Genomic DNA, 12,304 nt, shown 5'->3' with positions numbered 1-12,304 from the left:
AGAATCTACATTTTCTTTATCCATTCATCTGTCAATGAACACTTAGGTTGCTTCCATGCTTGATTATTGTATATCTGTATAATATATTTGGCTATTTGTATAATAAATAGTGCTGCAATGAACATTGGGGTGCATGTATTTTTTTTTTCAAATTATGGTTTTCTCCAGATACATGAACAAGGCCAAATTTTAGACTTTTGGGATTCTCTACTAAGACTCTTTTCTTGATTTGAAGATACTAACAGTAGATGAGCTTTGCTTTATAAATTAGGTTTTATGGTTCAAGCAACAACCTTGATGATCCAACATGAATTAGCTGAAGCACAATTCACACCTCAACCCGGGTACTTCTTTGGTCTCCCTTTTAAAGGAACTCCTATAATATACTCCTCAGGAAACTACCAGTAATTCTCACGGCCCCACTGAGCAGATGCTACAATTCTCAGATGGGCATTGCAATGGTGGAGCATGGAGACAAAACAGACACATTAGCAACTGCTAACAATGAAAATAAGGACCTTCCATTTTCTAAGTATGTCTGTGAATGCTTCCTCTAATTGCACATGTGTTTTCTTTCCCTCTTGTTCCCTCACTATCACTTTTAGATAATTTAATTTTGAATGTTTGATCACAGTGTAGTAGATGCTTAGCAGCACACTGGGGTCACCTGGGGAGTTTTTAAAAATACTGATGCTTGGAATCCCTTGATGTTCAAATGAAACTGTTGTGTACAACTCAGAATCAGAAAATGTTTAAAGCAGACTCTAGTTACAGGAGATTCTGATGTAGAGTTAAGATGAGGATCTTTGCCGTGTACATTAATAACTCAATGCCTGGCAGGCCATGGTCCATGGGGTTGCAGATGGTCGGACACAGCTGAAGCGACTAAGCACGCATGCACTTTTTACCCTCCTGGTTCTGGAACTGCCTGCATCATATTAGAGGGTAGGGGGATGGCTAAGAGCAAGAATTTGGAAATGTTCAATTTAAACAAATTACTTGGGATCTAGGTGGTTCCAAAGTACACTGATGATTAATAATCACCCTGAGTTCCATTGCTGTCGTTGCTGTTCAGTCGCCAAGTCGCGTCTGACTCTGCAGCTCCACGGCCTACAGCACGCCAGGCCCCCTTGTCCCTCGCCATCTCCAGAAGTTCACCCACATTCATGGCCACTGAATCAGTGATCTACTGCTGAAGGGACTCAGTACTGTGATATGACTAGAATAAACTGGAATAGTCTCTTGTTGAAAATTGGTGGGAAGATTTTTTTTTCCTTTGAAGGAGGAGAAGGAAAAGCAAGGAAAAGAGATTTGCTTCCATACATTAAGAGGACTGTCAGACACTACTTCAAACAACTTAAGGAAAGGCACTGTGTGTCCACTGTTGTATCCATATCATTAAGCACAGTGTCTGGCTCACAACAGGTGTTCAAAAGTCATTTGCTGAATGAACACATAAATGAACGAATGTTATTAGTATACAATGTGTTTTACTGGGTCCATTCCCAGTAGGGAATGCTAGATGAGTTGGCACATAACAAGTGTAAGATTACAAAATGACAGGTTATTACAGGTGAGAAAACAAGGACGTCCTAAAATGGTATAGGAAGAGGTTATTTTGGCTGTAGAAGGGGCACTGGATAAGGAAGCAGGTTGCGACACACAGGGCGTGGCTTATTAGAGAGCTCCCAGCCTGCTGACAGCACGGTAACCTGGAAGGTTTAGAAGGAGGCCAAAATACGAAATACAAAAGATTATTTCTCCTATGAAATACCAGACAAGTTTCTGGAAAGATGATTCCATGATACAAAAATCAGGCTTACTGCAGCAGGCTACTGACATGAGAGAAGTTTGGTTAAAGAAAGAGATGTTTCAGTTCAGCATGTAGATTCTGTTTGATATCCAAATCAGAATCACATAGCTAAATTGAAAAAAAAAGAAGTATTGTAACACAAATATATTTTCTATTTCTCATGTAATGTGAAATATTTCTTTCTAAAAGCTGAACAATGATATAAACAGAGTAAGCAGGGACAAATGAATAATCTCTGAGAGAAAAAAATTTCAATTAAGCAAGTAGATTACATATACCCAGAGACATACACAAAGATACCTTTTAAAAAAAAAATAGTAAAATCTGCCCTCAAAGTCAATTATATTTCAAAATAGCTGGAAAAAAAGGTGCTAGGGTTTCCTATAAATCTAGTCTTGAATCAGTGATGACAAATACAAACCTCACATGTATGAGTAAAATGAAGGTTTTCACAGAATAAGGGGAAGAGTTTTACTATTCCTTATGCATAGTGATTCTGAATGGAAGAACATAGAATTCAACAAAGAAATAGAATATCTAAGAAAGACTCAAACAGAAATTACACTCAACTGAAAAACACACTAAAAGGGTTCAACAGCAGAACAGATGAAATAAACATAAGCACAAATCACTGAGCTGAGACAGCAATGGAAAACACCCCACAGAGTAGCAAAACAAAAAGGAATTAAAACAGGTGAGGAAATGTTAGGGGCCTCTGGTACAAGATCAAATGGAATAACATTCACGTGAGAAGAAAGAAGAAGCCAGAAGGACTATTTGACGAATAATGGCTGAAAACTTCTCTAATCTGGGGAAGGAAACAGTCATCCAGATCCAGGAAGCCCTGAGAGTTCTAAACAGGACGAATCCAAAGACAAACACACTGAGACACATTATGGTTAAAATGCTAAGAGTTAAGGATAAACAGAGACTCTTAAAATCAGCACGAGAAAAGCAATTAATTAATTACTTAAGGAAAATCTCATAAGGCCATCAGAAGACTTTTTTCATCAGAAACTTAACATGCCGTAAAGGAGTGGCATAACATATTAAAAATGCTGAAAAGAAAAAAAAAACAAAAAACACACAAACAACCTGCCAACCAAGAATTCTCTACTGGCAAAGTTACCATTCAGAATAAAGGAGATATTACGAGTTTTCCAGATAAGCAAAAGCTAAAGGAATTCATCACCACTAAATTGGCCTTATTAGAGATGTTAAAGGGATCTCTCTAAACTTAAAAAGTGCTAATTAATGAGAACATATAAAATTAAAAATCAATATAAAGGCAAATAAATACTAAAGGTAGTGGATCAATCACTTACATAGCATATATGAAGCTGAGACAAAATTATTAAATAAAATTAAAGTACAATAATTAAGATACACATAGTAAACTAAAAAGGTATAAAATGTGTCATTAAAAATATAAGACGTATGGAGAGTATACATATACAGGATGTTGTATGTAAACACCATAGTAACCACAAAGAAAACACTTATTAATAAATACACACAAGAAAATGAGAAAGAAATCTAATACTAAAGAAAATCATGAAAAAATCACGGTAAAAGAAAAAGAGAAGAAAAGAACAGAGAGGAGCTACAAAAATGACCTGAAAAATTAACAAAATGACAGTAAATCAATTGTTTAGTCACTCAGTCATGGCCAACTTTTTTGCAGCCCCATGGACTGCAGCCTGCCAGGCTACTCTGTCCATGGAATTTTCCAGGCAAGTTTACTGGACTGGGTAGCCATTTTCTCTGTCAGGGGATCTTCCCAACCCAGGGCTAGAACCCACGTCTCCATGTCTCCTGCACTGCAGGTGGATTCTTTACCAAGGGGTAGGGAGAGGAGAATTTCTATATGTAATAATAGCATATAGATGTACTATAGTACTTACTAAGTTATAGGCACCAATCATATATAAACTCATTAAACTCTAATAATAATCCTGTGTGATGAATGTTACTAATATCCCCATTTTAAAGAAAGGGAAAATGTAAGTTACCTAAAATGTTACTATTAGTCACTCAGTCATGTCTGACTCTTCACGACTCCATGGACTGTATAGCCTGTCAGGCTCCACTGTCCATGGAATTCTCCAGGCAACAATACTGGAGTGGGTTGTCATTTCCTTCTCCAGGGGAATCTTCCCAACCCAGGGATTGAACCTGGGTCTCCTGCATTGCACGCGGATTCTTTGCCATCTGAGCCACCAGGGAAGCCAGTAAGTTACCTAAGATCGCTAGATAAACTGTTGAAGATGGAATCTGTTCTCAGGAGGCAGAAGAAAGGTAGGAAGAAAAGCAAGTACTATGCTAATGCCATTTTGATAACTACTGAGAGATCAAGTTAGATAAAAAATAGAGAAGATGTCAACTAGATTTCATTAATGACTTGGTCAAAAAAGCTACAATAGCATGGTATGGAAACATACCATAGTAGAGATCACTGAACCAATAATATAAAAGATATACTTAATAACATTTATATAACATACGCATCCCCTCCAAGATAAGGCTCATTCTTCTAAAATTTAACCAGAAATCAACTGACTTCCCTAAAAACATCCCAGATATTTCCAAACAAAAGTACATAACATTGGAGTCTTCAAAACTGAGGCATTTCATTTGTTTACAACAACAATTATTATAATAATTACTTTTTAAGTTGCTTTGTTTTTCCTTCAGGATCTATAAAGGTATGCTATGTAGAAATTCTGATTTTTCAAGAGTATGGTTGTTAACTGAGAGCAGTTTTGCAATATGGATCAAAAATTAAAATGTGATTACAGTTTGACCAACAATTACATTCTTAGGAATTTATCCTAAAGATACCATAAGTATATGCAAAGATGGAATTTAAGGATGTTTGTTATAGTTCTGTTTAACAGGGAAGTCTAAAAACAATTTTAATGTCCATAAAAGTTAAAAATATAAAATTGGTTAAAAAATAAAAAAATAAAATTGGTTAAATAAATTATGATACATACAATAGAAAAATAAGCAGTCATTTAAAAGGCTAAGGAAGTTCTATGTGTAATAATAGCTCCTGGGTGCTGTAGTGCTTACTAAGTTACAGGCACCAATCATATATTAACTCATTAAACCTTAACAACAATCCTATGGAATAGGTATTACTAATATTACCCATTTTAAAGAAGAGGAAACTGTAATTTGCCTAAGATCACTGGACAAATTGTGTAAGATGGGATTTAAACTCAACCAGTCTGACCCTGTGCTTTTAACCACTATATGTATATTATAACACAGAAGGATATTTATAATATATTATTATATTAAAAAGTCTTGTTCAACAGCATTTTTAAAAGAAAATAAATATATATTCATCCTTTTACATTGTTCTTTTAGATTTACTTACTACCTCCCCATCGTCTCATCTGTAACCCTCAAACCCATATTAAAACATATTTATTTATATACACATATATGTGTATAAGTATATGTAGGTAGGTAATACATCCTTATATATTCAATAGACTAAAGCATGGGAGAAAGATTTTACACCCAATTTTTATTATGGTTTCCTCTGAGGTAGGATTATAAGTGGGCTTTAATTCTGTAATGTTTATATGCTTGTGGTCAGGGTGGAGGGAAACGTTCTGTCATTTACTTTTTAATCCTTGTCAGAAAGCAAAGAATCTATTCTGATTAGAAATTTTCTCTGCCAACATGAAGTCACTCAGATTAATTCTCACTGATCATCTCCCATCTATTATAATGTACTATGCTATGACTACTGAATGCATCATATAATCACTAAATTAGATTTTTAGGAATATACCTATCCTACCTAATGGATTCTGCCAACAGCCTAAATAATTTAATGATGATACTATAAGGAATCATTCTTTTAGCTGAGTAGCTTTCTAGCCACCTGGTAGACTGTTTCTAACCCAAAAGTAAATAACTCCCATTCAGAAAACAGATGTTATAAACCATACTGAGCAATAGAGACACTCACCTATGTTTATGTTGTTTAAAAACGTTATTAATTCAGCTTTACCTTTGTTAAGTCAAAAGATTTCAAACAATCTGGGGCCTTGGTTCTATCAATTATCAGCTGGGGGAGAGAATTATTATATGGTTTTCTCTGATACAGTTTATGGTTCTCCTACAAATAACATCTGGATATTTAATATATGCTAATAAGATGATCTAAGCTAACACTCAATGTTCAAGTGTTAGCACTGAGTGCTCAAGTAATGTTAAGTAATTGCTCAAGTAATGTTACTTACCTTTCTGATTCCCCTCATCACAAGAAGTAGAGAGAAATCCCTCTGCAGCTATACTGAATATTGGTTAGGCTAGGTTCATAAGCACTTTCAGCTATCCCTAAGTTTATTATTTTTATATAAACAAGTTTACATTCTTTTATCTGACAGATTAGAAGCTAAAAATTAATCACTGTCAAATGCATTTTGGGGTATTCTTTTTCTAGGTGGGAACAGTCAGATCAGTTAAGTACACTTAGGTACAGCCTATGTGTACTGATTCTATGTGGGGTCAGCTCCAAAATTCAAACAAGAGCTCCTAAAGTAACTTTGTCAAGTGAATTGTTCATATCTAAACTCAAAATGAAAAATATGAAGTACACTGTACGTACATTTTAACAGAATAAGAGAGAAGGAGCAGTAGCCCATGTTTTGAGTTATATAAGGCCCATGTAATGTGATGCCTTTGCTTTGGATAAAAGTATTTAATGGTTAAGCAGGAAAGCTCTCCTAAAATATCAAGAGGTTCTCTGAAGCTTCAAGTTACGATCTTTGGGGAAAGGTGGAAGACTTATAGGGAACCTAGTAATAAATTCAGAGTAACTTCATGAATATAACAGTAATCACAATAATGACAGCTACCATTTATTAGGCAATACAACTTTCCATTATGTTAAGGGGTTTTATGGATCCTATTATTTAGCAATCCTATGAATTAGTTTTCATTACTATCTCAAAACTCAGGGTCTGAGCACTATGAGTAATTTGCCCAAGGTCATACATTAGAGCTGAAATTAGAACCAAATCTATCTGAGTCTGGTGTCTGCAATTTTAACAACTACATTTTACTAGGAAAAGGGTGAGCCTGAATCTTTTTATAAACAAGGCAATTTTCACCTTCAATAATAGAACTTCATTTTTAACCAAAGGACAAAAACCAATCAGGTTATTTTCATCAACTCTGCAGCAAATGTCTTGCTGTTACTACAATTTTAAAGTTGCATTGATATGTTGATATAAAATCCAACGAGGTAATTATAATTGAATTCTGACATGTCATATAAATTTCTAGCTATCAGAGAAAGAACTGCAAATTGCAAGTAGCAGTTTCTTTTTTAGTCAGCATATTATGGAAGCTTTCTAATAATTCAATTATATGTTTAGCTACCTTTAGAGATGTTATTATGGTAAGAAGCATTTTAAGGAAAAAGCTGGCATCATTTTGACAGAGAACAGGTTTTAACTTTTTCTCATATCATCCAACTCGAATGAATGGAAATATTTTTATATGCTACTGGAAAGAGTGTTATGATAGCAAGATTAAATGGATTATAAGAAAATCAAACTTGAAATACACAACAACAACAACAAAAGATGGGAGAAGGAGAGAAGAGCAGAGTTCCTCAGACAAGTCGTTTTTTGTGTTCAAGAATCTAGAATGAGTCAAAGGTTGTAAACTGAATGATGCTCAGTTCCAAGGGCAGAGAGATAAGACAGTTTGGTTAAACATAAAAACGGACTTACTTTTAGGAGAGCCAAGGCTACGTGAAAGATTATGTTCAAACCCTGAAACAGAAAAAGAGAGTCAAAATCAATAATCACATCGATCACTATTTTATTAAGTATTTTCCCAAGACCTCCACATATCATTAATAAAATCTGATTGTTTTCATTTCCACATGCAATAATAATTAAACGATGAGATTTTTCAAAGGTATTTTTCTTCTCTGAGAGGCTTATTATAAATTTTAGGTCCTATTTAATTGATGCTCACATAAAATTATTGTTTTTACAGTAAATTACTTTTCTTCAGTCTATTTCTGGTTCAAGGCCTGCAAAAGTCAAGTTCCTTGATCAAAATGGCAGTGACACTGAAGTCTAAAATTATTAAGTGAAATTTCTCAGTCCTATCTGTGTCATATGGTTACACTGCCCGTGGAAAACAAAACAGAGAACAAAAGGTGCTCCTGGTAACTGAGGCAGATTATATGAGGGAAACTGTAAGCATCACACTGGATTTCCACTACCTACCATTCTAATTGTTTTGTTGTTTTAGTGTTTGTTTTCAAGGAGTATTTGTACAACTAGAGGTTGTAATTAGGGGCTATCTGCTAGACTTCTTGTCTTTTTCTTCCTGAAAACCAGAGCAACAGTTCTTCAGGAATAAAAAAGATTAAATAGCTTGCTAAGAAGCCATACTGGAGCTGAATTTTGACTCTGAGTGAGATGTTGAAATATAAAAGTCAAGAGAAAGGAATCTTAAATGCTCAAGATGACAGAGGCAGAAACAAAACTGCCACAGAATACGCTGTTTCTTTGCCATGCAAGTCATCATTCATGAGAAAAAAGACCTTTCAAATTTGAGCTGATATCTCCCATAAGTTCGTATCTTCCCATAACTATGTGGTATGCCCTCTTCAGCTTGGTCACAAGTATAATCTAAACTACCTTTTGGACATGGAATTGTACTAGATGTGCTATGCAAAGAACTCCTAATGAACCATCCTTTTACTATCTCCAAAATCAGAAGCAAGGATTAGGACTAGATAATTAGAGTATATTCCTGTTATAATATAAGAATCTCTCACATTCAACTACCGAACATATGATGTAATGGCAGAAGAGATGAATGATAAACACAAAATAATTGGTTGAAAGTTTTGAGTGTACTGAGTAATTCGTTAAGAAACCAAAGCAGTAAAAATCATAATCAGGCCAGGAGACAAAATCAAATTGACAAAGAGTTCATTACCACAGCAAGCAATGATTCTAGACTAGTTTTGGTCACTATTAGAAAAAAGAGAGAGATACTACTATAATAATAACAATAATAATAATTTTAAAACAACTTGGGTTACAATTAAGCGGAATCTGCTTTCCTAATCTAAATTTGGATCCCTGCCCTCTAGCTGTAGGCCCTGCTCCACATTCCCTCCATCCCCCACACCACAACCACTAGGCATAGTCCAACCTCACGACCTGAATGCTGTGCTGATCAACCTGCCGTGAAGACCAAATCCACAGGATCTCTGATTCTCAGTTGTTTTTTATTCAGTCACTGTCACTATGTAAGCACCTCTTGTCTATAGTTCTCTAATCCCCATAAAGCTCTGGCCTTCCTCCTAAGCCCGTCTCCCACCCTTCCATCTCCTTTCCAGACTCCTTCAGAGTTCATGTTCATGTTCAGCCCCATTCCATGTTCAGCCAACTTTGCTATGCTCTTGACCTCCCCGCCAAACATTTCCCCCACCTCCATGCTTTCACAGAAAGAGGGAAATCTAGGGATCCATATAGCAACCTGTATTATGGTTCTCATTTTTCAGAGCATGAACTTGATTACCTAAGTTATATATGCATTTAGCAGTTGCAGGCTAGGATCACTCTCCAAAGCCTCCCAAATGAGTAGTCTAATGGCATTTTCACCTCACAGTGTTGATGTAATATGTATAATAAGTGCTTATTTGATAACCAAATGATTATACTAGGTATCTCCAAGTTTTCTGGGATTTATTCTTTTCCATATGGACCCAACTAGACCAATTTGTAGAGTCACCATCAAATAACAGTAAGAAACATTTTCTTCAATGATCTCAAATTATTGGACAATTGAGCTATGGAACACACAAAGAAGAATTTAGGGGAAAAAAAGAATCTGTAAATAACCAAAACAGCTCTTGCTAATAGCCAAGAAAAAACTTATTCAAATTTTAATTTCACTTACACTTAGAATTAGCAAAGAATCTGCCTGCAATGGAGGAGATCTGGGTTTGATTCCTGGGTCAGCAAGAGCCTCTGAAGAAGGAAATGGCAACCCACCCCAGTATTCTTGCCAAAGAATCCCATGGACAGAGGAGCCTGGCGGGCTACAGTCCATGGGGTCCCAAAGAGTTGGTATGACTGAAGCAACTAACATGATTTTATTGTTCACAGATATCAGAAGTAGCGAGCTAAAAGACAAAGTGTGTGCTAGATGGGATTAGGGACATAGCCTATAGAGACAGTTATCAGAATCAAAATATTATACTTGATAGAAGGTAAACTTTTAAAAAAATGTATAGCTATCTGGGCTCATCTAATGACGTCAAAAGACCTTCAATAGCTAACATTACTGTGGTAACCCCAGAAATATTAATGAATGCTTACATTATATTTGAAACACTGTGCTTAAGAAGAAAGCACTGTCTGCGTTTTAAGTAAAAAGTAGCTTTTTAAGCTTGGGCAGCTAAAGAGGTAACTTTCATTTATTAGAAGATTTTATACAAATAAATTCTTTAAATAAGTTCATAATGTACATGTTTATGTGAAACCCTAGAAGTTATCATAAAAAATGAAGAAAAGTAAAGACTTCATAAGCTTTAAACTGAAGTAGAATAGTGTGGCCAGACCATACAAACAAAGGCACAATATTTTCAGACCTCTAGATTGCTGGAAATTAGAAAAAACATGCTATTCTGCCAAGTTCTTTATTTCATTACAAATGTATCCTGATTTCCTAATAGAATAAAAAAGGCAACTTATTCAGACATTTTAAATTATCTATTTTTCTCTTTTAGATAAAACTTATTCCCATTTAGGAATATAATTAGAGGTATTATTAAATTATAGTAACCTCCATAGGCCAGCATTCAGGCAGCACAAGTAGGTTTCTTTTAAGATAACAATGTCAGTACAAGCTTCGGTCCTCAACCTGCTAGCCACCAATGAAATACATTGTAAGCAAACAACCCTTCACTTTTCCAAGGCACCAAATGAACTAAATGCCCCATCATTTTATTGTCCGCTTACTCTTACATGGTCCAACATTTGTCTAATTAAGCTGAAATATATTAAAAAAATTTTTTAAAGAAAAGATGTCATACACTTTCAAAATGCCTCCCTATTCAGAAATATGTAATCTATAACAATTTGTTTTTCACTGAGGGGTAAATAAGTGTTCCTAATGGGATTGAAAGGGTTAAGGTACTTAAAGAATTATTAAGAGTGAAATAACAGGTAAATACACTGTCATGGCTACTTACCATTTATATGCAAAGTCTAACTCCAAGGGCAAGATAATAAATGAGTCAATATCCATTGATTATTTCCTACATGTCAAGATCTAAATTAATTACACTATAAACATGTCCTTACTTAGTCCCACAACAACCTGAAATTCCATTTTACCCACAAAAAAATTAGATTTAGAGAAGTCAAATTATATTTCCTAAGGTCATAGAGCTCTTAAATGGATTTTAACCTATACAGTATAACTCTAGAAGTCATACTCATAACCACTGTTAAGAGAAGATGGCTGAAGGAATGAATGAAAGAATACCTTAGCTGAGTATTATTTAATGTGGCCTCTAATTCTCAAAGGATTAAAGTGATTCTTCCCATTTAAAGGCAAGTATATTTTGAGAGCAAGGAGGAGAAAGATTAATAATAGGTGACCTCTATCAAAACCAAATTTTATTATTTGTCTCCATATTAAAAACACTCACAAAAATCATCTGACTGCTTGTAGGACATGAAGCAATAGAAACTCAGCTTGCTGTGAAAATAAAGGGTCACCACCTTTATCCAGTGACAACAGACTGAGTGACAACCTTCTGGGTATGAAGTGGTTCCTTAACAGCCTGGGAAGCTGCTGTATCAAAATTCAGTCATAGCCTGGAAAAATCTTCACTTTAAAGAACACCTACAAGTAATTGCCTCAAATTAAATAATTGCTCCAAAGTGCAGATCATCGTGTTCCTGGGTAGGCCGACAACGGAGCACCCACCAGCCTGTGTGACGGCAGGCTGACAGAGCGCTCGCTGAGACAAAGACACGAGTGTCTTGGCTCTGACAGCAGGCAATCGTGGGCTCAGAGGGGGCTGACAGACTGTGTGAGAAGCTGTCAAGAACTGCACTGACAGCGCTGAGAACAAACGCCGGGAAGGTCGTGTCAAAAAAGTGCCAAACGTGCATCCGCACTGGGGTCCTCAGGGACCAACGTAAATGGGAAATAAACAGTATGTGGAAATGGAGATCCAAGCAACAAGCAGCGAAAAATGATCAGACAGGTAAGTGGAGGACAAAGACAGCTGAAGCTGGAGGAAATGGGCGCTGCTCTTTTGGCCATCCAGTGTGGGACACGTCACTCCAGAAAGGGGCAACGACTCACTGAGACAGCGTTTAGAAAGCATACTGAATGAACTGAGCACTTGCTCAGTATTCAATAAACGCTAGCAATTATTATTAGGTTTGCATATTTATTGCCTGCCATATCTTA

At 35.7% G+C, this 12,304-nt stretch overlaps 1 protein-coding gene across 3 annotated transcripts in view; it reads right to left on the bottom strand.

The window, feature by feature from the left end:
* The window catches only part of RABGAP1L (RAB GTPase activating protein 1 like), a 671,327-nt gene that overhangs the window by 178,644 nt on the left and 480,379 nt on the right, over positions 1 to 12,304 (bottom strand). For all 3 annotated transcript variants that reach the window (XM_043922777.1, XM_043922776.1, XM_043922778.1), the window contains one exon: positions 7,576 to 7,617. In XM_043922777.1, coding sequence (XP_043778712.1) covers positions 7,576 to 7,617 — 42 coding nt within the window. The remainder of the gene's footprint in view (positions 1 to 7,575; positions 7,618 to 12,304) is intronic.

This window comes from Cervus elaphus, chromosome 14, assembly GCF_910594005.1.
Source record: "Cervus elaphus chromosome 14, mCerEla1.1, whole genome shotgun sequence".
In the NCBI taxonomy this organism is placed as follows: domain Eukaryota; kingdom Metazoa; phylum Chordata; class Mammalia; order Artiodactyla; family Cervidae; genus Cervus; species Cervus elaphus.
Note: the sequence above shows the minus strand (reverse complement) of the source record. Positions and strands in the feature narration are given on the sequence as shown.